The sequence below is a fragment of the Anolis carolinensis genome, chromosome 4 (genome assembly GCF_035594765.1).
Source record: "Anolis carolinensis isolate JA03-04 chromosome 4, rAnoCar3.1.pri, whole genome shotgun sequence".
Lineage (NCBI taxonomy): Eukaryota > Metazoa > Chordata > Lepidosauria > Squamata > Dactyloidae > Anolis > Anolis carolinensis.
The window spans coordinates 132,810,851-132,835,907 of NC_085844.1; the positions used below are offsets into that span (position 1 = coordinate 132,810,851).

The following is a 25,057-nucleotide window of genomic DNA, read 5'->3' on the forward strand; positions in this document are numbered from 1 at the left end:
CATGCTTGAGGATTTCAGTGGCTTCTCTGTGTAATCTGACATGGTAGTTGTTAGAGTGGTCTAGCATTTCTGTGTTCTCAAATAAATAATATGCTGTGTCCAGGTTGGTTCATCAAGTGCTCTGCTATGGCTGACTTCTCTGGATGAGTTAGTCTACAGTGCCTCTCAACAAAGTATCCCCCCAGACAGGAAGCAGCCAGGCTTTGAAGCTGCAAGACTATTCAATGCTAATCAGGGTGGCCAATTGCAACATTCACACCTGCCTCCAACAGACAAGAGTTCTTTCTCCCACCTTGGATATTCCACAGATATATAAACCCCACTTGCCTAGTTTCCAACAGACCTCACAACCTTTGAGGATGCCTGCAATAAATGTGGGCGAAATATCAGGAGAGAATGCTTCTGGAACATGGCCATACAGCCTGGAAAACTCACAGCAACCCAGTGATTCTGGACATGAAAACCTTCGACAACACAGTCAAGAGGTAATTTGAAGATACATAGATGCAATATTCGAATACAGCAGACCCGTGTATTGTGCAAGTTTGTGTTATGTGATTTCAGTTATATATGAAGACCCTTAATGCTCCTTGTGCTTGTTCTTGTGCAGCCTTAATTGGATGTACATGGTCCACCTGTTAGTTGCCTGCAGCAATGAGAAGCTGATGGTGATGAAATGGTTGCAATGTTTGTAATCAAGAAATCAGACACCACAAATTATGAATTATATAAAATTATATGAAATGGTAACAACGTCTTTCTGAAACCCAGCAGGCAGTACCTTTTGTTTCTTCTTAACCTTTGTGACAAAATCACATCTGGAATGTTGTTCAGTCACACCCAGGACCCCCACCTTGATCTCTATAATCTCCTCTCAAAGAAATGGGGGCGCTTCCACACAGGTCTTAAACCCGGGTAGAAGCGGGTTTAAAAATCCCACTTTGGAGTGGTTTTAAGTCCACACAACCCTCCCAAAACATGGGCTTTCCAGGGGAGGGTGGCTAGGCTACATGTCATCACAATAACAATTGGGATGGCATGAAGCCACCCTGAAAGCTTGAGACAATGGTCAGATATGGGAGATTTGATAGCATCCCCTATAATGAACGGATTTGTATCTGCGGAGCACCTGAAATTGAGGATATAGAGCACATATTATTTGATTGTAAATTGTACCAGACCCTTGTTGATATATCAAACTGACAATGTACTGAGAATCTCACATTAGAACAACATACTGTATGTGTGGCCAAGACCCAAAAATCTATATATATAAAAGAGTGATGGCATCACGGCAATTCACAAAACAACAAAAATACAGGCCCCCCAACCTCAAAATTTGACAACACAACCCATCATCCACGCCTCAAGGTTGATACAACAAAAAGAAAAGAAAAATAAAGTCCTAATTAGAGGGAGAGCAATAATTATTTTTATCCAATTGCTGCCAGTTTAGAGGGCTAATCTCTGCCCACTTGGTTGCCTAGCAACCAAGGGACAGCCAGGTTTCAGTTAGGGGACAGGCAGATTTAGGCCTCACTTAGGCTTCTTCCACAGATTATCTAATTTGCACTGGATTATATGGCAGTGCAGACTCAAGGCCCTTCCACACAGCTATATAACCCATTTATAATCTTATATTATCTGCTTTGCACTGGATTATCTTGACTCCACACTACCATATAATCCACTTCAGTGTGCATTTTATACAGCTGTGAAGAAGGGGCCTCATATAATCCAGTTCTAAGCAGATAATTTAAGATTATCAATATACAGTAGAGTCTCACTTATCCAACATAAACACCCCGGCAGAAAGTTGGAAAAGCGAATATGTTGGATAATAAGAAGGGATTCAGGAAAAGCCAATTAAACATCAAATTAGGTAATCGTTATACAAATTAAGCACCAAAACATCATATTATACAACAAATTTGACAGAAAAAGTAGTTCCATGCGCAGTAATGCTATGTAGTATTTACAGTAGAGTCTCACTTATCCAACACTCGCTTATCCAACGTTCTGGATTATCCAACGCATTTTTGTAGTCAATGCTTTCAATATATCGTGATATTTTGGTGCTAAATTCATAAATACAGTAATTACTATATAGCATTACTGTGTACTGAACTACTTTTTCTGACAAATTTGTTGTCTAACATGATGTTTTGGTGCTTAATTTGTAAAATCATAACTTAATTTGATGTTTAATAGGGTTATCCTTAATTCATCATTATCCAACATATTCGCTTATCCAACGTTCTGCCGGCCTGTTTATGTTGGATAAGTGAGACTCTACTGTACTGTATTTACAAATTTACCACTAAAATATCACAATGAATTTAAAACACTGACTACAAAAACATTGATTATGAAAAGGCAGACTGTGTTGGATAATCCAGAACATTGTATAAGCGAATGTTGGATAAGTGAGATTCTTCTTTAATATGAAATAATTACTGGGATAGAATAATGCAGAACAATATAATCTCTAAAACCAGGACAGTAAATAAACAGGGGAATTCCACACAGGAAACAATCGGGGCCAGCTAACACCTCCCAACAAAGTATTCCCATCATCAAAGTCTGGCAAATCCTGTTTTCTCAGGGCCACAGACAGTAGAAGCACATAAAATATCGCAAACAACACCACTCTGAAAACAAGGGAATTCCAGACAGGAAACAATCAGGGCCAGCTAACACCTCCCAACAAAGTATTCCCATCATCAAAGTCTGGCAAATCCTGTTTTCTCAGGGCCACAGACAGTAGAAGCACATAAAATATCGCAAACAACACCACTCTGAAAACAAGGGAATTCCAGACAGGAAACAATCAGGGCCAGTTAACACCTCCCAACAAAAAATTCACTCAGGGAGGAAACAGCCAGGCTTTAAAGCTGCAAGGCCATTACATCCTAATCATTTTTCCTAATTGCAGCATTCATACTTGCCTCCAACAAACAAAAAAAACCAATCAGAAATATTGTATATTCACAACCTTTAGGAAATAATATCCCCTGATGGCGCAGCGTGTTAAAGCGCTGAGCTGCTGAACTTCTGGACCGAAAGGCCACAGGTTTGAATTGGGGGAGCGGAGAGAGCCCCCACTGTTAGCCCCAGCTTCTGCCAACCCAGAAGTTCGAAAACATGCAAATGTGAGTGCATCAATAGGTACTGCTCCGGCGGGAAGGTAACGCCGCTCCATGTAGTCATCCCACATGACCTTGGAGGAGTCTACGGACAACGCCGGCTCTTCGGCTTAGAAATGGAGATGAGCACCAACCTCCAGAGTCAGACACGACTGGACTTAATGTCTGGGGAAAGCCTTTACCCTTGACCTTAACTACCACCAATTCCTCAATACTTTATTTCCCATACCACCAGACTTCGCCACAGCAACGCGTGGCCGGGCACAGCTAGTAACATATAAAACAGCTCTGTATTTAACCAAAACAATACGTTTGAGAACCACATATGTGGGGCTGATTGGTGTAAATTGTGGGGGTGATAAGGAAATATGATGTATACATTCAGTTTTATCATATTTATTTACTGTATTGTTATGTGTCTTATTTTAACTTTCTATATAGAGTGCAACCAAGTCCTATCAAACCCTGTTGTTTGGCTTGGTATTGTGATATGGCCTAATCTACTATCCCCAAATAACGCCGTAGAAGTTAAAAAAAAACTTACTCGGTCGCCATTATCTGCTTCCTCACACCTTCCTGGTATGAGAAAATGACATGTCAGGAGACTGGAGGGGTGTGTGTATGTGTGTGTGTGAGGAGGAACCCAAAAAACTGAGGTGGCCATGTGAATTGGGCCCGAGGATCGCAATAGAACCTATTGGAAAGGTGACACTGATGAGGAACTGAAAAATATGGATTTTTAGACATATATTATATGCACATTAGAAGCAGTAAAATGTAGAAAAATCAGACTCTCTCTTTGTTAAATTTTAGGGATGCACAAGCTGACAGGACAAGCTGGGAGAAGGGGGGGCAGTTTTCTATACATTCCAGTGTGAATTGGTTCCTAGTACAGCTTGACAGGTCAAGAGTGGCCTCTTGATGGATCTCTCTTTTGGTGTCTGTGACTTGCTACACGCTTTTAAGAGTACTTAAGATAGGAAAATGCTGATTGTGCATATTTATGTCCATGTATGTAAGCATGTGAAGTGACGTACTAATGACGAGAGGTATGTAGAAACATGTTCTTTGTCTGAAAATGTATAAAAGGCAAGTCAACGCCTTGATCGTCTCTCTGGTTTGCTTTTTGGAAGAGATTCCACTTCCAGGGACTCAGCTGAAATAATAAACCAGACTTTTTGCCCTCTCAAAAGGATCTCTGTTTGCGTTATCTCTCCCTTCATCTACAACAACACCAGGGCATAAAACATGGAAGGACAAATTAACTCTGATTCTATGTGGCAACTTGCAAAACATATGATAATGCCAAGTGTAGTGCACAGATTAAAGATTCCACACACTTTTAACAAGAAAAACAAGGGTTTTTTTTCTAGCAGCATAATACGAAATTGTGATTGACAGCCATCTTGTTAACTGAATGGTTTCACCAATTCAAAAAGGGAAAAAACATTTGCAACAGGAAGGCTTGGCATATAATATCCTATCATTAGTAATGTGCCTGGACTTCCTGAACCCTTTTGGTATAAAAATGTTCAATATTGTCTTCTTACCATCCACTGCAACCACATTGATTCAGCCCATTGGCCAGGCCATGTAGAACAACCACGTATCTGTGCACTGTGTAGCAGCAGTTGATACAGATTCTAATGTGGATATAATGCAGTGCAAAAAAACTTTCACAATTGTTGATGTAGTAACATTGATCAAAACTGCAATGGATGAATTAAATCCACAAATCCACAAATTATGGGGTGGTGTTGTGGAGGATTTACATTTCCTCCTGGGAGTCAATGCAGAAGGCAAGACACTTGCTGGAGAACGAAGCTGGATGAGGAAGTGGAAAAACATCCTACCATCAACATCATCTGCTTCCAACATTGATATTGAATCATTCTCCTGGTGCTACAATCCAGGATGCTGCTCTTTCCTCTTCTGACAAGAAGATCTCTGTGTTAGACATCTTCAGTGGCTACAAAGCCATTGTCATTCGTTTTAAATAAGAAAAATAAGGTTCCACATGATATATGAAAATTGAATTATGCAAAGGGTTTGGGAATTAACCCTCTGCATAATATGTGGACCTACTGTAATTTTAAAGCACCCTCTACTGCCCAGTCTGTAAAGATCTTAATTTTTGTTTGCCAGACTTCAAACATGTTTTGGAAAATATCCCCAGTGATGTTAAAATCATAACAGATTTTAATCTTTTAGTCTTACTGATAAACAGGAATGATGCCTGAATGATTATTTGTACATATTAATCATTTGTTTACTCACGTCTTTTCTCTTTTGTAGACTCCCAAACTATCAACAAGGACCATACCTTGGAGTAGGAATGTGACTTTTTCGTTTGTGTCATGCATGCAGTCACTGTTGCTCTGAAAACCAACAAACACTGGAAATATATGTAACCCTTGTTCCATTATCTCTGGGATCTTCAAAGAGATTTTTGAGGCTTTCCCCTTCTAGTTGGTATAATATGGCCCCCTTCGCAGTCTCTAACAGTTGGAATTTCAATGAGGAATGGTGGGACCCAAGGTAGCAAAGGTAAAGGTTTTCCCCTAACATTAAGTCTACTCATGTCCGACTCTGGGGGTTGGTGCTCATCTCCATTTCTACCGTAAGTCAAAGAGCCGACATTACCTTCCTGCCGGAGCGGTACCTATCTATCTACTCACATTTGCATGTTTTCGAACTGCTAAGTTGGCAGAAGCTGGGGCTAACAGTGGGAGCTCACTCCCTGGATTCAAACTGGTGACCTTTCGTCAGCAAGTTCAGCAGCTCAGTGGTTTAACCCACTGCACCACTGAGACCCAAGGTAGAAGCCCAAAATTGGCGAAGTCAAAGTTACTGGATTGAAATGTTTCAAGCAGAAATGGAGTGCAAAGAGGCTGGAACAGAACAGGATAAGCAAAGCACGGGTAAGATCAAAAGTGAAAAGTGAGGCAAGTAAGGTTGACCTTGCTTTCACTGTAGGGGCAAAGATGTAAAAGATGCAAAACTACTCCTCTTAATCCAAAGTCAAAAGCAGGAGGCCCCTTTCCTGTAGAGAGGGTGAGGAAGGACACCACAAAAGTTGGATCTTCAAACTGCAAAAGAACTATTTATTGCGAGCTTAGCAATGTGACAAATACATGCATACATGCAATCAAAGGATTTGTCCAATTTTCAAAATGGTTGCAAAGGGTTTTATCACTTCCACAGAAAATAGCAAGCATATCCTTATTGACTTACAAAGATCGTTTATCCCATTTGTCTAATGTTGGCTACATCACAAGCATCTTAACCATCATGTAATTCCATTGGTTTTCTATGCTGTAACAAGATGTGACTGTGCCGTCCGCCAGACAATAAAAAACTATAAAACTGAAACGTGCCGTCCTTTATCCGGGGAACTGCAAATCCCTATAAGCTGTCCTATAGATATTGAACGACTGAGTCTGGATAACTTCAAAAAAGGATGTTTATTCATACAAGGTTGTAAACCTGGCACAGATCTTAAAGTTGCAGAAAATGAAACAAATTTCCATAGGTTTTAGTTGCAGAATTATCCCTGGTTCCAGAAGGCAAAGGTGATTATAAAACCACTATACCCTAATCACGCTGTCTATATTAGAAGGAGAAACTCTTTCCTTCCCTATCTTTACAGCAAAGATTAGTTCTAGAAGCGATGGAATAACCCTGCTCCTCTAACTAGATTTCCTATTCCAGATCAGTATAATTCAATACTTATCTAATTTGGATAGGCTTAGATTGGCCTGGTTTTGAGGATGATTTGTCCCAGTTAGCTTTGCACAGCTCCAGCACGTTGGAAGACTATAGCCAGAATGAAACTCTAAAATGGAGACTAGACCCTGGTAAAAAGGGCGGTCCTAAGATGTTGCACTCTTTGACCAATCATTGCAAAGAAAACTGCAGCCAGCTCTTGCAGATTCCAAGCCACTTTTCCTAGGCTTTTGCAGCCAGAGGCTCAAACAAAATGTAAAGGAGGGAAAACAAACAAACGACCAATAGGTAAGGCAAACCATCGTCCTGGGGGACGGAACACTCCCCGCTAAATTCCCAGGATGTGGGAATTTACCACTCAAAAACATACAAACACCTTTGCACATATGACAATACAAACACTAGAACTTTAAACATCTCCAATAAGCAACACGAGGTCACTAATTGGTCTGTCCAAAATGGACACTTTGTCTCTGTTGCAAGTCTTTAATTGAACTTTCCTGACCTTACCATCCGGGCAAGAAAAGGTCTTTAATACAATGCCCATGGGCCATGCATGGCGGGGCAAGTCTTTGTCCTTTAACAACACAACGTTGTTAACCTCAATGTTGTCCTGTGGGCTTTGCCAGATTCTTCTAGCTTTCCACCTTTTCCAAAAGTGGTTGGCCAAGGACTGCACCTGTTTCCACAGGGCACGGTGAGTTCCGTCCGGAACTGGCAACATGATGTCCTTCCATCCTGGCACCTTTTGTGTCAAAATAAGTGCAGGAGTCAGTGGTTGTAAGTTCTCAGGGTCACTGGTAAGGGGAACCAGCGGCCGGTTGTTGATAATTGCGGTAACTTCCGCCATAAGTGTCACCAAAACATCATGCGTCAATGACCTATGACTCAAAAGCATGGCATTAAGGATTTTGCGACTAATACCAATCATCCTCTCCCAAACACCACCCATGTGGGAGGCGTGAGGAACATTGAAAGTCCACATAATTTGTTCAGTATTCGTAAAGTTCTGAACCTTTGGGTCTCTCCCAAACCTAGACACACAATTGAGTTCTTTGGTCGCACCTACAAAATTGGTGCCACAGTCCGACCGAATTGACTTAATTGGCCCTCTGAGGGCTATGAACCTTTTTAATGCGTTTAAAAATGATGAAGTGTCCATCCCTTCTATGACTTCTATATGGACAGCTCGTATTACTAAACAAGTAAACAAAACTGCCCACCTCTTGTTATTTACAACACCACCCCTGGCTTTCCTAGTGACAACCTCCCAAGGACCAAACACATCGATTCCCACATGGGAAAAGGGTGGGTCTGTCAAAGTCCTATCCTGAGGTAGTTCTGCCATCAACTGACTTTGACAGTTTCGCCTAAGGCGCCTGCATTTAACACATTTGAAAATACAACTGTTGACCAACCTTTTGGCATTAACTACCCACAGACCTTCATTTCTAAGGGCTGCCTCAGTTAGAGTTCTACCCTGATGATGGATCCTTTCATGGTGATGCCGAACGAGCAGCAATGCAGTGTGACTATTAGGGGGTATGATGATGGGGTTTTTTATGCACGCCTTGAGTTTAGCTTTGGCTAACCTTCCTCCAACTCTCAAAATACCCTCCTTGTCTAGAAATGGGTTTAACTCATTTAGAAGACTTTGATTAGGGATGTTGAGCCCTTGCTCTAGCCTAGCTATTTCCTGCTTGAAAGCAGATCTCTGCACTGACTTGAATATGACGCTCTTAGCCTTTATCATATCCTGGACCTGTAAAGGCTCACTATCTTTGCAAGCTAAACGATGTATAAGCCTAGCTACTGCTCTAAGAAGACTGTGCCACTCCGAAAAACGTTCAAAACGGTGTGGTTCCAGGCAAGATCTTTGGCCCATCTTGATTTCTGTGGTCATCTTGCAAACTTTCACCTCTGCACTTCGTGAGACTTGAGCATTCATAATGTCCGAAAACCTTTGCTCATCTTTCGAGAGCGCTGTGGCTTCGTCTCTCTCAGAGACTTTGAAGATGGAGGAATACTCTGGAGTTATTGCTTGGCAGTAGACTGAGATGTGACTTAGGCAACTGCGCACAAGTGTAGGACGTCCACCTTTAAGCACCTGTGCTTGATTGGAGTCCAACGACGATGGTGGGTGCATCTTGTTTATGCACACTGGGCCTGTAACTGTCCAGCCTAATGGCAATTGTTGTGCGATAGGTGCACCTGGAGGTCCTTTAACTTGGTCGTTCACACAGAACAAGCTCGGGCAGTCCGAGCCAAGCAAAAGGGCAATGTCCACATCTGGCTGAAAGGCTGGTATGGCATTCTTTAACCGTCGCAAATGTGGATGAGCCTCCACAACTTCTCTAGTTACAATTTGTTTTTTGTTCCGAGGGATGGAGGAACACTCAATCAGGTCTGGCAACTTGAACTGTCTCTTCTGGTCGCAAGAGGAGACAACAAAGCCAGATGCTATGCGACCCTGCAACTTCTTTTTTCCTGCACATGTAGTCATGGTGTAATTGACCATCTTGGTTTTAAGGTCAAACATGCGGAAGAACTCTGGAGTAGCTAGGGAGGCGTCGCTCTGTGAATCCAGGGCCACATAGAGTCTCTTTCTAAGCCAAGGGCTCTTGGCTGGATATACATCCGCTAGGCAGATAGGATGACAAACTCTTAACTGGTGCACGTCAGAGCATAGTTCAGTACAGGCGACCGATGGAGCATCCTCCTGCATCCGTGACGCGGCCTGCATGTTGGTGGCTTCAGTAGATGACCCTTCTTTGGAAGACGTGTCCCCTTTGGCGCGGGAGACAGCGTCAGAATTGTGCATCGCGGTGCAATGCTTAAGGCTGTTACACCTTGCGCATTTGACGTCCTCTTTGCAGTTGGATGCAAAGTGAAGAGTTGCTCCACAGCACCTAAAACATACGCCCAGCTTCTGTACAATCTGTTGTCTTTCTTTATAAGGCTTCTTGCCAAATTCCCGGCAGTTGGCCAAACTGTGAGGCTTTTGGTGAATGGGGCAGAGCACCTCCTTCACCTCTGACTTGGATTCGTTGGCCCTGTGCTGAGTTTCAACAGCCTTAACACTAACCGGTCTTTTGGCCTCTCTAGGTGGTTTCTTGTCCACTTCAGGTGCCTTCTCTGGCTGGGTCCCTTGGTATAAGGTGGGGAGGCCCGTCTGCGGATCATTCCTTTCTCTGGCCGCCCTGGTGATGAACTGGACCAAATGAGAAAATGGAGGGTATGCCTGGGAGTGGGCCTCCTTGTAGTTGAAGACCTCCTGTCCCCAGCGTTCTTGCAAAGTGAAGGGCAGCTTGGTCAAGATCTGCCTCTGGGACAGGTGCTGATCGAGGCACTTCAAACCGGGCAGTTCTGGATTCTCCTTGGCCGACTCTAATTCCGTAAGGAGATCGCTGAGGTCCCACAAGAGTTTGAAGTCTTTGAGTTTCAAAGCTGGGAACCTTTGGAGCTTGTCCATAAGAGATGCTTCAATCTCTGTGCTGGCCCCATACCTCTGCTGCAACCTGGCCCAGGCCTTTTCCAGGGCTTTGTCGGGATCGGCTACGTGGGCTGCGTAGATCTTCTTAACTTGTGAGGATGAGGCTGGGCCCAACCATGCAGCCAGAAGAGTCAGTTCTTCCTCAGGCAATAACTTTAAGTCTCTGATTGCTCTCTGGAAGGTGGCCTTCCAAAGAAGAAATTCCTCAGGCTTGTCCGAAAACTTTTCGACACCCTTGTCCTTAAGATCTCTTCTGGGGCTTCTGATGATGGAGACAAGCTGGGACTCTGGCGTCGAAGGGAACAATTGAGGAGTTTGCTGTTGTGGAGTGGACTCCCACCGTGCACCTTGCGTCAACCTTTGGCCTCTTGGAGGGATGACATCGACCACTGACGAATCGGTGGCTCCCTGTGCAGCTGTCTGTAAGGGCCAACTAGCACTCGGCCTTGAGGCCCTGATTGACTGACCTAGGGATTTAGCAGGAGGCACAGGTAGCTCGAGCAAGGGTGAGCTCCCCGCTATGACGCTCTGCTCTGCAGGAAACTCAAAAGTGACTTTGGGGCCCTGCTCTGGGTAAGGAGAGAAGTCTTCCTGTTCCTCATCCGAAAACTGGCTGTTTAAGCTATTAAGATGCACAAGCACCTTGGAAGAAGGGTCCTGCTTCGGCAACTGACTTACATTTTCTTCTGTGAGTGGCTCAATTAGGGCCTTGGCCAAAGTCTCAGCCCTTACCTTTTTGGCAGTAGCATCCATCCTTATTCTAAGCATTTCTATTTCACCTTGCCTTTGGGCCTGTTCCATTTGCATTTCGCTTTGTCTACGGGCCTGTTCTATTTGCAGTCGTTGCTCTTCTTCTTTAAAGGGAAGGGTGAGATCAGCTGCCTTAGCATCAGCCTCCGCCCCCGCTACCTTGCTCTTTAGCTCTAGACGTGCAGCCTCCTTAATGTGCAAGGCAGCTAGGGAAGAGATGGCACTCCCAGCAGCAGAAGACTTGCTAGAGTGGCTATGTTTAGATGATGCACACTCCCTTAGTTTAGATACCTGGCTAGAGCGGTTGGACTTAAGACTAAGTGCCACAGCAGGTGATTTTAAAAGATTGGTCTCATGGCTGCTTAAGGAAGACTGATTTCCTTTTGGCTCAGACCTTAGATTAACAGATGGAGAACTAAATTCCAAGGCATCTAGAATTGCCCTCACCTTATTTTCTTTCTCATTAGTGTCAGCTAAGACACTTACTATTTCTAACTCTGAATCCTTGGCGTTAATGCGCTCGAGGACCTGGACTATCTTAGACACCAAACCCCTCCAAATACCGAAGGTCTCTTCAAGGTCTGTCTGTAATATGGATGGCACCCTTGTAATACCCAAGCCCTCAATTCTGTCCATTAATGTTACAATTCGCTCCCATGCCGAACCTAACCTCACATGGAGGAGCTCCTTTTCATCTATTAGATGGGCTAGCATCTTGGCTGAAGGGTGCTTTATCCTTTGGGGCCTTTCATTCCTACTTTCAGCCTCAGAAGGAGGTATACCATCTGCATCATCTTGAAATTGCATAGACATTATGTATTCTTAATAGCAAGTAAATTTACAACAAAGGCAAATGCAATATACCTGCAAGTAAATTTACAATAAAAGCAAATTCAATATATAATACAATTCACAGCACTTAACCATAGCAATATATATCACTAAGTAACTATACTTTACAAAGATTGTGACCTTTGGCGCCAAACTTTGGTAGGCAAGCTGCAAAATGCCAACTGACAGCAACTTGCCACTTGATACCTCCCTTGCCCGAGTGACGTAAACTGCCAAAATGGCGACTTCGCCAAATTTTCAAGCACCTTGTGCTCCGCGGCTCGAGGCCTGCCGCCGAAGGAGCACCGAGGCTGGCTTTGGAAAGGAGGAGAGAAGAGACGCCTCCTCCCCGCTGTGAAGGGAGGTCACCACCGCAGGACGATGAGACAGGTCACCACCGCAGGTCAATGAGGCAGGTCACCACCGCCGGACCATGAGGCAGGTCACCACCGCCGGGCGACTGTCCCGGCCGAGATCCTAGCCACTGTGAAGACTCAGCCAGAACTTTCTTTTGGAGTTGCCAGGCTTATCTGGGTCCCGGCCTGGTGCTTCTGGACTCACCACCTCTGTGTGAGCCCAAAGACTGCTGCTGGAGCTCCGCGGCTCGATACCTGCCACCGAAGGAGCTCGGGGTAGATTGCTGGGTTTTGCACAGCCGTGCAATTGCAGAAACAGCCGCAGCTGAAGAGCAGGATACTGCAGAGGCTGAAGGAATGGCAGCAAGCTTCACTGCAACAGACCAACAAAATCAAAGTCTCTATGGCCGTGGAGGCTAGCTCAAGCGGAAAACCGCTGATCGTCCTCAAAACTGTGCCTTCCGCCAGACAATAAAAAACTATAAAACTGAAACGTGCCGTCCTTTATCCGGGCGAACTGCAAATCCCTATAAGCTGTCCTATAGATATTGAACGACTGAGTCTGGATAACTTCAAAAAAGGATGTTTATTCATACAAGGTTGTAAACCTGGCACAGATCTTAAAGTTGCAGAAAATGAAACAAATTTCCATAGGTTTTAGTTGCAGAATTATCCCTGGTTCCAGAAGGCAAAGGTGATTATAAAACCACTATACCCTAATCACGCTGTCTATATTAGAAGGAGAAACTCTTTCCTTCCCTATCTTTACAGCAAAGATTAGTTCTAGAAGCGATGGAATAACCCTGCTCCTCTAACTAGATTTCCTATTCCAGATCAGTATAATTCAATACTTATCTAATTTGGATAGGCTTAGATTGGCCTGGTTTTGAGGATGATTTGTCCCAGTTAGCTTTGCACAGCTCCAGCACGTTGGAAGACTATAGCCAGAATGAAACTCTAAAATGGAGACTAGACCCTGGTAAAAAGGGCGGTCCAAAGATGTTGCACTCTTTGACCAATCATTGCAAAGAAAACTGCAGCCAGCTCTTGCAGATTCCAAGCCACTTTTCCTAGGCTTTTGCAGCCAGAGGCTCAAACAAAATGTAAAGGAGGGAAAACAAACAAACGACCAATAGGTAAGGCAAACCATCGTCCTGGGGGACGGAACAGTGACTCTTTAGACCAGGGGTCTTCAAACTTTTTAAACAGGGGGCCAGTTCACGATCCTTCGGACCGTTGGAGGGCTGGACTATAGTTGGCCACCGAGCAATAATAACAACAACAACAACAACAAAGAGAGTTGAAAGAGACTCTTTGGGCCATTGAGTCCATTCCCCCTCTGTCTTTGTGCACCGAAATCACAAGCAAAGCACCCCTGACAGATGGCCACCCAGCCTCAATGTCAATAATAATAATAATAATAATAATAATAATAATAATAATAATAATAATAATAATAATAAAAGAGGGTTGGAAGAGACCCCTTGGGCCATTTAGTTCAACCCCCTTCTGCCTTTGTGCACCAAAAGCACAAGCAAAGCACCCCTGACAGATGGCCACCCAGCCTCAATGTTAATAATAATAATAAGGGTTGTAAGAGAGGAAGAGACCCCTTCGGTCATTTAGCCCAACCCCCTTCTGCCCTTGTGCTGTGGGGGCCGGATAGATGGCTTCGATGGGCCGCATCCGACCCCCGGGCCTTAGTTTGGGGACCCCTGCTTTAGACAATGGTGTTTTCATGTTATTGACTCTGATCTCAGTACCTCCTTATCTATTCCTTGTTACAAATACAGGTTCAAAACCGTATGAGAATCCTAGGGAGTAGTGGGGTAAGGTTCTGACTTGATGTATTGTTATTATTTGAAAGTAACTTCTTTTCTCTGGAACAACTCTTTTCCCCAAACATCAGCATTTTCTTCCAAGCACAGGCCTTTCTCAAACACAGGCCTCTTGCAACGTAGGTCAATCAAAACATATGGGACTTGTAGTCATTACAAGTATCTTTGAAAATTCTCTTTTTAAACCCACGTCCTTCTCATCATGTTAGAGTCTTTGTCTCTATGTTCATATGGCATTGAATATTTGCCATGCATGTACATTGTGATCCGGGTGAGAAGGGTGGAATATAAATAATGTAAATAAATAAACAAAGAAACAAACAAACATGTAATGAGGCTGCTCTCTATAACATACAGTGTTTGGTAAATCAAGCTGCTGGATGCAGTTTTAGAGTCAATAGGCCACCATGTGGGCCATGCCTACAGGCTTTGCTGAGTAGACCAAACTGATTTGCTGATTTTGGCATGTCCAGGTCAAGTGTTTAGTTTTTTTCCGTCACACCTTAAGTCTTGGTGTTGCCTGTTGGATGCAGATGAATCCATACGTTTTCCTAGTTTCCTTGCAAGCCCATCTAGGTCAAGCATCACACAGCTGGCCTGTTGCCTCCCCTTTCCTGTAGGCGAGGTTTCCCTAGGAAATGGCTTGGCAGGAAACTGGACCAAGTAAAGAGGCCGGGGTGCAAACATTGTGCTCTTACACAGGCTCTGACAGGGAGGGGAAGCCATGGGGAGCACTAAGATGAACATTTGGACTATAGCTCTGCTTATCTAGAGATTGTAGTATTCCTGAAACAAACAAGCTGGAATGAAGAAGAAAGGAGGACCTAGCGTCACCCTGGAGCTTTAAGTATAGCAGGGCTTAACTATGCTGTGCTTACATTCATAGTAATGTTTTTAGTATTATACATTCTGGTCATTCATTGACCAGATTGTCAGAAAGTTGCTACATTTGCCAGATATTGTTTAGTGTTAGAGGAAGAACAGTTAGTACTATGTTGAAGAGGCTGAGGAACTTCTTGGAGAAAGGGCCATTGGAACATTACAGGTATTTCATTCTTCTGTAGCCTTTCCCCCCTTTTTAAGATGGTTTGTTAAGTACATGGAGGTGGTTGAAGAAAGAGCAGCTCAACCATTAGAGGGAGACCTGAGTTATTTTATTTTTGCTTCCAAGAATATGGATGGATGTTGCATTCACAGCTTGGATATCACTGACAGTTTGCCTCAAATTCTGGCACTGGAATTAGAGGTACCAGAAAGTGTATTGTTTGACTGAGCCTTGAAGCCAGATGCTGGCTCTAATACCGTCTGTTCCGACTTCCTGTTATCCAGTGAGAATTTTGCCTCGGAAATAACAGCTGGTTACAATAACACTTGTTTGGCAGCGCTGGTGGTAATTAAAAAAAGTAGATTGGGAGCTCAACCCTTCTGATGCAGGTGTCCAAGACAGAGACTATGATATTATTCTCATTCCAGCACATCACAAGATTTTGGTAAGTGAATTTGTCAATGATAATATTCCCAATATTCAAATTGCCTTGGCTGGACAGACAATTGTCAGAAAATTAACTCATTGACATCTTTGTTGTTCTGATGACAGTATTTGCCTCTGATTCAGGCAGTTATGGGCAAGTAGATTACTACACTGGGCTGGGTGGCTAGCCTTTTACCTTGAAAACAGTCAATAGCTCTAGTCATCATTTAGATAGAAAGTTGAAAGAAGCAGTCTGATGTTGCTAGTACTGAATTAGAGGATGCCTTTCCTGCTGCAACTAGATGCTTCATTGTTCACAGCAATGATGCTGATGACAATATTCCTTGCTTTGAAGCAAATCCTTTTAATATTTCCATTGCTAAGATCAGTGAGATTGCTTCTACTTGCGAGTTGTCAGGGTCCAGAATGCAGAAGCAGGCAGTGGGAACATCTGGGTCCATACAGAATTCAGTGCTGAGAAGATAGCCATTTTTTTACTTCAAATTGTAATATCTAAGAATATGCAATAGCCTTGGTTATCATCCAAAGTTTGTGTTCAAGTCAGTATGTGTGGTGTTAATGATAGCCTCTCGGGGATAATAAAACTAGAGCTAGAAGGTGATTTAGGATGGATCTACATTGCCATGTAATCTGGATTATTTGTTTTGAACTAGATTATATAAACCTACGCTGCCATATAATCTAGTTCAAAGCAGATACAGTAATCTGGATTTTATATGAGTATAGATTGGGCCTAGGCGAGTGTAATCTGTGTATGGATTCTAAACAGGTTATGTTCTAATATAGACGGAATAAGGTAACTCTCAATCAATATTTTCAGCTAATATTCCCTTTGTTGTTCACTGTACTTGCAACAGGTGGGGATTCTGGTCCAAATAGAGCATTGCTGCACAACATCCAAAATGGCAGTGAAACTGGTGTCTGAAGAGCTGCATTGATAGAAGAAGCCTATCTGTGAGTGACCAAGGGGAGGTGCTGCTCTACCCAGCTTCCTGGTGAAGTTAATATTTAGTAGACATTGTGAACATATGCTGGATCCTTTTCCTGTCTGTAGTAGGTGCTTGCCTTTTCTCTGGTCAGCATGGGCTTGATTATATCTTTGTGTAAAAGGGAGAAGCCTGGTACTATGGCCTACAACTGCCGGGAAGCAGAACAAGTGTATAGCCAACAGCTGCTGAAGAAGCCTCCCAAACCTATTGAGAAAGCAGACATCTGTATAGTGCCCGTAATGCGGCAGGAAGACGCAAAACAACCAGAGGCTGAAGTAGAGGCTCTGCCAGAAACTATTTGGACCGATTGCTTGGGAAAGACATGCCATATGACTCCAACTTTATACAGGACCCTGAGGAACCAGCAAAACCAAATCAGCTTTGTTGATCGAAGTGAACGATTTGCTCTCCCTGCTATGCCTGCGCAGCACAGGCCTTTCCCTGCTCTGAAGACTGGAAATTCTTGTGCTCAGGATGTGCAGCCCACTGGTCAAAAGGCCTATTCTGTTTCTTGGCCCAAGGGCCCTTTATCAGAAATTGCCCCACAATGCCAAGGCAGGCTGATTTCCAAGGCAAGCCCAGAGGACGCTCACAGTCGCCGACACATCTTAAAGAGCCTGGTAAGGCTCTCCATGGCTGCACTTGCTGAACAAGTCCCTGGAGGACAGTTAAGCATCGAATCAGCCCCTGTACAGGTAAGAGATGGCTGGGAGACAAGGAAAGGATGCGTGATGGGAAGTGTCTGGATACAATAGGCCATAGAGTATATTGAAATAAAATTATTTTGTTAAATCTTTAATGGTGTTTATTTCAAAAACCACAATTTTTTTTCAAGTGTAAGACAAATTGAATTATATGTTAAGTGAAGGTGGTAAAAGCCATGTGCTAGGCTGATGTTGACCTAATAACAAAGGAAAGCACAATTGTCTATTGGGGAGAAGGGGCAGCATTATTTTTCCAGGGACTGGTACCATATTTACGTTGGTTGTCTCTTTCCTGGAATCTCTTCAGAGATTGGTAGTTCATTAATCGATGATACCACTACTGGTAGTCTATGAACCAACAGACAATCATACTGAATATGACTGGTTGGGCAAGGAAATAAATAGAGACATGTGCAGTCAGAAATAATTCTCACCTTGTCCAGTGGGATGTAGGTCCCTTCTACACTGCCATATAAAATCCAGATTATCTGCTTTGAACTGGATTACATGGTGATGTAAAAGGCACCTTGACTTCAGGTATGCTTTTTGGATTTTACAAACCATACTCAATAAGACTGAATACGATGTCAATTTCTATTTTATGTACCTTATACCTTTCACTTATATAGTGACAGATACTAGTGAGACCTGGGCGGTGAGAATCTAAATCTTACCCGAGTCTTCAGAATGTGTAGCTACAGTACTCGTTCAAGCTTCCAGTAGCGGATGTTGATGAAGACTTGGCTTAAAGGCTTCACTGCTACTCAGGCTTGCAAGATTTACATCCTGTGTTTGTTTACACAGAAATAAGCTACTGTATATATATGAGGCATCTCATACTGATACAACTGGTTTGGGGTGAAGGGGAGTAAGAGAGAGAGAGTTCCTACTCCTTGATATCCAACTGAAAGAAAATCTCTTTATAGTCCCTGAATGATGCATTGAGGTGGGGATATCCTGTCAGGAAACAGCTTTGGCAAGAATTGTTTGCAATAATTGGCTCTTCCTGCCTTTCAGCAAATCTCGCAGCTGCTGTCTCTTCTGCATCAGGGCCAAGTGCAGCCTAAACCCAATCACCGAGGGAATAAATACACTGCCAAACACGTCTGTTGTAGGTGAGTTGTATATATGCCATGTGCCCTAATTCAATTCAATCCAGAAATGACTGTGGTATTGAAGACTGTCACTGGAACCATCAGATTGGTAATGGGCTCACTTCGTTGCCTATAGGGGTTGCTCTTTACTTCTGCCTCAAATTCACTAACTACACTGAAGCCACTACAGAGGAAACTAGACACAGGTTTATTTGTGGTCTCACCTGCAGTTTACTGGTAACACAATGCAGCAAAAAGTGAGTGTGGATCAATGTATTTGATACTAGAGTTAAAAAGAGATTAACTATAATGAGTGTCTCAAAACTCACAAGCCTCAACTGTACCATAGTTTACTCCCATTCTCCACTGATTGGTAATTTCCTACTTCTTTCCTCAGAAAAAAAGGGAAACTGCCAAATCAGTGGAGAATGGGAGTAAACTATGGTACAGTTAAGGCTTGTGAGTTTTGAGACACTCATTATAGTTAATCTCTTTTTAACTCTAGTATCAAATACATTGATCTACACCTGGCAGTGAACCATCACAGATCAGTTGCTACAGACAGATTTTCAAATTGTCTGAGGTTAATTCAAGCATAAGGTTTCTGTTAGGTTTTAGTGTCCTGACATGCCCGCTCTGAAACAGCAATTGATGTGCCTTCCCTCCAGTACTAGGGATAGCTCCTCATATGACCAGAAGACAGGAGCAGAATTCAAAATGATCTTAACAGATTCAAGATGGATCAAAACTAACAAAATGAAGTTCAACAGGGACAAGTGCAAGATACTCCACTTAGGCAGAATAAATGAAATGCAAAGATACAGAATAGGGGACAATGCCTGGCTCGACAGCAGTACGTGTGAAAAAGATATTGGAGTCTTCGTGGACAACAAGTTAAACATGAGCCTACAATGTGATGCAGCGGCAAAAAAAGCCAATGGGGTTCTGGCCTGCATAAATAGGAGTCTAGTGTCTAGATCCAGGGAAGTTATGCTACCCCTCTATTCTGCCTTGGTCAGACCACACCTGGAATACTGTGTCCAATTCTGGGCACCACAGTTGAAGGGAATTGTTGACAAGCTGGAATATGTCCAGAGGAGGGCGACTAAAATGATTAAGGGTCTGGAGGACAAGCCCTACAAGGAGCAGCTGAAAGAGCGGGGCATGTTTAGCCTTCAGAAGAGAAGGCTGAGAGGGGACATGATAGCCATGTATAAATATGTGAGGGGAAGTCACAGGGAGGAGGGAGCAAGCTTGTTTTCTGCTGCCCTGGAGACTAGGACGCAGAACAATGGCTTCAAACTACAGGAAAGTGGATTCCACCTGAACATTAGGAAGAACTTCCTCACTGTGAGGAAATTTAACAAATTGGAACATGTTCATTAATATATTATGCTTATTTTTTAAATATGCTACTACAACTGAGCATGTACATTTTAAATGGTTTGATCTATACAAGGAAGTAGTAGATTAAGTGCTGTATATACTATATATAGACAATGATGATAACTGTGATAGGATGTCTGGTTTCTGCTTTGTTGGGTGGTACCAAGTTGCTTCTTTTCCCTAGGAACCCTCATCCAGATGTGGAGCACCTCATAACTAAGGAGAACAATGAAAATAGGCATCATGACCTGGAACTGCTAGGAGAAGAACTTGGGAACCTTTTAGATTGTCCATCAGGTGAGATATGCCCAGTCATAGCTTTTGTACATTAGTGGTGCTAAGTGTCTGGAGCAATATTCTGGCTGTCATGAGTCCATGAGTGAAAAGGTGAAAAAGGACAACAGCCAGTCAGTCTTGCAGGTACATTTCTTCAATGAATACATCATATTTCTGCCCTTACTCCTAACATAGTGATAATACTATATTATCTATGGATAGGCACAGAAAGAAAACAGCATGTTGCTAGGATACTTTTGTGGTGGCTAGTGGACACAGTAATTCGACTGAGTGAATAATTTAATCTGCTTCTCCTAGGAATAGACAGAACAAGGAACTCTGTTGTGATCAATCTGCCCAGTACCTTGCATATAAAATTGCTTGGACCCATTCTGACTTGTATACTGGTCCCAGACTGCTGACCAGGGTTAGGTATATATATAGGTATATAATTTCCTTGTTACAACAGCTTTATTGCCTATTAATGTTTTGGGATAAAATTCAAAGTGGGACCATATGGCTTGGGCCTCTAAATTATTTGAAGTGTGATATTCAAGTATTCAGAATAATTAAACATTATTCTATCATCTGTCTATCTTATCTTCCACCTTCCTCCCAGTATGGGATCTAAAGTGGCATCTCCCAGTACAGGTCTATGGTATATAATAGGACTTGACCATCCCTTGAATTTCCACAGGGAGTCCTGGAACCAAACTTCAGTAGATACCAATGACCCACAGTATTAATATGTGCCTTCTTTTATGCATGCATGTACACAGAGAACAGACTTTCTTGTTTGGAAATTAAGACAGACATCTTAGCTAATAAAGCTGTTCCCAGATTAAGGTGAAATGAAGGATTACAGTATTTACTCAAGTCCAATGCACACCTCAAATTTCAAAGCCTTGAAACCAACAAAAGTATTTGCTGGTGAATATAATGTGCAAGCCACCTTGAGTCCCCTCGGGTGAGAAAGGTGGGATAGAAATGATGTAAATAAATAAATTAATAATAAATGCACTCTTTGTAATTTGGCCAAAAAAGGTGCAGATTACAGTTGCTGCCTGCTTCGAATTCCTCCTTCAAAAACCAAAGTGTTAGAACACCAAAGCTTTCAGCAATGGGAAATAAAACTTTGGGGTGCATCTATGTTGTAGAATGAATCCACTTTAAATGCCACTTTAAATGTTATGAAATTATATAGTTTGACAAGGTTTTGAGTTTTCTTTGCCAAAGAATGCTGACTAAGAACCTAACTATAAATCCTAGAATTTAGGATTTATTGAGCCAGGGCAATTAAATTAGAGGTGGCATCCCTCAATTAGGAGTCCCAAGTGCTCCCAAAGCAGCTTTCCCTTTTGCTTTGGCTCACCAGTAAGATTATCATATTACCCAAATCTAATGTGCACCTTAATTTTGGTAAGGTAATTTAGTCAAAAGAGGTGAGCATTAGATTTGAGTAAATAGGGCATTTCCTCATATATATAGATGGAAAAAGTAATGTTTAATTTGGCTGACATGCTTCTAGCCAGCAGATGGAGACAAAGCAGTGGGTGAGCTCTGGATCCACTATAACTGGGAAGAAAAGAGGAAGCTAATTCAGAAACTTCACAAACCTCTTGGAGAGTCTTTCAAAGTTGCTGAAAGAAATCATTTAAATCTTTCCAATTGCTCTGATAGCTAAATTGGAGATTTCCACATAACCTGAAATGGAACTTACAGAAACTTGAGTATTTGTACCCTCATCTCCCTTAGAGATAACCCATAAAAACTGCACTCAAGACTTGACCCTACTGTCAACTTCTGCTGGAGGTTCTAGAAATGCCTATTAGGTTTGCCTTCCCAGCTCTAGCTTTTAAGATTTTCCCAGGGATTTGAAGTGCTAAGGAACGGGTGGGAAAAGCAGTATTGACTGAAAAGTGTAGCGTAAACTGTTTTCTAAAAGATGAAAACAATTGGAAATGCAGTCTAAAGGAAAGCCTTCCATGATTCAATGCGAGGACAATACATCACCTGAACTCCTAGCAGTTGCCTGTTCCTGTTCTAAGGGTCAGCAACTTGTCATTATTATTATTATTATTATTATTATTATTATTATTATTATTGACACAACGGCGTTGTATGACACAGCAAACAAGATAGATATGCTGGATTTCGTTTCACAAAATCACAAGTCGAACACTTCCCAAGTGTCTAGGACTGTGTGATGTATTTTCGGATGATGCGTGCAGATCCCAGTAGGGTGGCCTTTTGCAGTTGGCAGATCGTAATTTTGTCAACGTCTATTGTTTCCAAATGCCGGCTGAGATCTTTTGGCACGGCACCCAGTGTGCCCATCACCACCGGGACCACCTGCACTGGTTTCTGCCAGTCTTTGAAGTTCAATCTTGAGGTCCTGATAGCGGCTGAGTTTTTCCTGTTGTTTTTCATCAATGCGACTGTCACCTGGGATGGCAACATCAATGATCCAAACCTTGTTCTTTTCCACAACTGTGATGTCTGGTGTGTTGTGTTCCAGAACTTTGTCAGTCTGGATTCGGAAGTCCCACAGTATCTTTGCGTGTTCATTTTCCACAACCTTTGCAGGTTTGTGATCCCACCAGTTCTTTACTGCAGGGAGGTGGTACTTGAGGCATAAGTTCCAATGAATCATTTGGGCCACAGAGTTGTGCCTCTGTTTGTAGTCTGTCTGTGCAATTTTCTTACAGCAGCTGAGGATATGATCAATGGTTTCGTTGGTTTCCTTGCACAGTCTGCATTTTGGGTCATCAGCTGATTATTATTATTATTATTATTATTATTATTATGGAAGGTGTGCTGGTACAGCTGTACCAGAAACTTCAGCTTTTTTTCTTTCTGCAAAAGTTTGCAATCATAGGATAGGCCGCTTGTCAATCACCATTAAGTTTGGTTCTGCCCCTTGTTCAGGGCACTGGGAGGGAAGGAGCCATTTTTAAGTTACTCTCACTTAGGAAGCTCATCTATAGGACGTAGACCAGCTCGTCCCGTAAAAAGCTTCATATTTTAAGAACACCAGGGATATTGACCGTCCGAGGATACAGAACAACAGCACAGAAACATCTGCAAGCCTTGGCTGGTAGGTCCACTCGACAACCAGACGCACTTGGGAGTTGGCAGTGGGTCCCAGACCAGCTAGGCCCAGATAACAGATAGCCTGGGAGGGGTTATAAGAGGGTTTTCACAGTTATTCAAAGCCTATCGCCTGTCCTGTGGGGACAAGACTCCTTGAAGATTTATTATTTATTCGTCAATAAAGACTTTATTTCTTTAAAGACTTCAAGGCCATCTTTTCAGGGAAATTCCTCAACAACCTTTCTTTAGGCACCCTGGCTTCTCGCTGGGCGTAAAGTGTACATCCTATATAATAGACAATCAGTCACAGGCCCAGCGCGTGACAGAACAGAAGGTTGAGGTAATTAGAAAACTGAATTCTATGATCAATGGGATTGTAGAACTCACGTGGTTTTGAGTTTGCTTCTTTCATGGTAACATTATTAATCTTTTCTTGTAGGGCTTGGCCTGGACCAGCAGACTGAAGCAGACCCAGCATGGATGAGCAGGCTATCCATTCCTCTCTCAGTTGACTACAAGGACAATGTTGTCTCCCCCAGTGCTCTATTGTTTCCAGTGAGTCAGGAAACCACAAACAGAGATGAATCTCACACTTTTGAGACCTTTGGCAAAGCAAAAGGATGTAAATTGAACACAGCAGAGCCTAGGCTGGCAAGCACCTTCCTCTCTGAAATGGGCACTCTGTTTGAGATTATTTTGGCTCAGAATCCCAGACCCGAAACTGATTCATCATTGGGCTTCTTGCAGCAAGTGTCAATTTGTAACAAAACGCAAAACCTGGATAGAGATGCTTTGGGAGCTAAGAGTAACAGGCCTTTGGGCCATAGAATAACTTGAAAAGTTTTCAGTACAAAGGTGTCTCTATGTCCCCTAGCTGCAGCAGCAAAGATGTGTGAACAAAAGTGCATGCACCTGCATGAAAAGAAGCACATGGAACAGCCTTAAGACAAGGTCCTATATGTACCAAATCTTTTGCTTTCCAGGTACTATCAGCTAGTCTGCCAACCTTAAGAAATAGTTTCTTAACATGGAATGAAAATTGCAGAGATTCGAATTTCATTTCTTCACAAAACCAGGCTATAAGAAAATTTGTGTGGTAGGGTCTAGCTATTGCTAATATGGATGGAATAATGAAAGGCAATTTGGAGTACAGGGATATTTTCTCCTCAAAACCTTTCTGATTAAGATGTTGGGATGGGAGCAGGACTCTAAGGCAGTACCTAAGTTTGACTGTCTTGTCTTTATCACTTTCAGCCTCCAGTAGAAACTCCCAACATATTTTGTTTGGTTTTTTAATAACAAATATGACATTTGCAGGAATCATAATTTTGCTCCTAAACTCAATACTTGTTTTTATTCCAGAAGATTGACACTGCTGGTGAGAGAAGAGATTTTAATACCACCTTAGATGTTGCAAACCTATATACTGTAGTCAACTTTGGGCTGATGACTTGGACAATTATTGGCACCATTCTAAATTTTCTCGTTTCAAAAACATAGGCAAGAACTAGATTTTTTGCCATATAAATCCCTTCCTAGTATCAAAAGTTCAACGGCTTTTGTAATGCACTCTGGACTGCAGGACCAGTACACAGTAGCTTAGCATTAGCTTTTTAAAATTATTATTATACCCATTGCCTACCTTACATGGGTCCTATCCATATCCAACAATACTTCAGCACCATGTTTTGAGAATCTTCATATTGGACTTTGTATCAGACATGGATTTTAGCTTAGAAACCAAATCATTTATTACATTCTGTAATCTTCATCTTAACAAAGATATAGTCATTGTCTGATTACTGCTGAAAAGAGACTTGATTGTCCGCTTCCATCTGAATAAATATTACCTTAGATTCATCATTTCAAAAGTACTGCCTTTA

General features: G+C 42.5%; 1 protein-coding gene across 1 annotated transcript; it reads left to right on the top strand.

Moving 5' to 3' along the window:
• Window positions 1-1,305: 1,305 nt before the first annotated feature.
• On the top strand, window positions 1,306-25,037 carry pcdh12 (protocadherin 12). Its single transcript, XM_062977837.1, has 6 exons — window positions 1,306-6,067; window positions 15,470-15,630; window positions 16,490-17,316; window positions 18,343-18,440; window positions 19,990-20,102; window positions 23,614-25,037. Exons 3-6 carry the CDS (start codon window positions 16,714-16,716, stop codon window positions 24,009-24,011), a joined length of 1,212 nt encoding a protein of 403 aa, XP_062833907.1. The 5' UTR covers window positions 1,306-6,067; window positions 15,470-15,630; window positions 16,490-16,713; the 3' UTR covers window positions 24,012-25,037.
• Window positions 25,038-25,057: the final 20 nt, after the last annotated feature.

Bases quoted from the DNA above. Each gene is read 5' to 3' on its own strand.
- pcdh12 (XM_062977837.1), top strand. From the start codon at position 16,714: ATGGGCTTGATTATATCTTTGTGTAAAAGGGAGAAGCCTGGTACTATG. The intron at 17,317-18,342 runs GTAAGAGATGGC...CCTGCCTTTCAG, and splicing joins TCGAATCAGCCCCTGTACAG to CAAATCTCGCAGCTGCTGTC. The intron at 20,103-23,613 runs GTGAGATATGCC...CTTTTCTTGTAG, and splicing joins CCTTTTAGATTGTCCATCAG to GGCTTGGCCTGGACCAGCAG.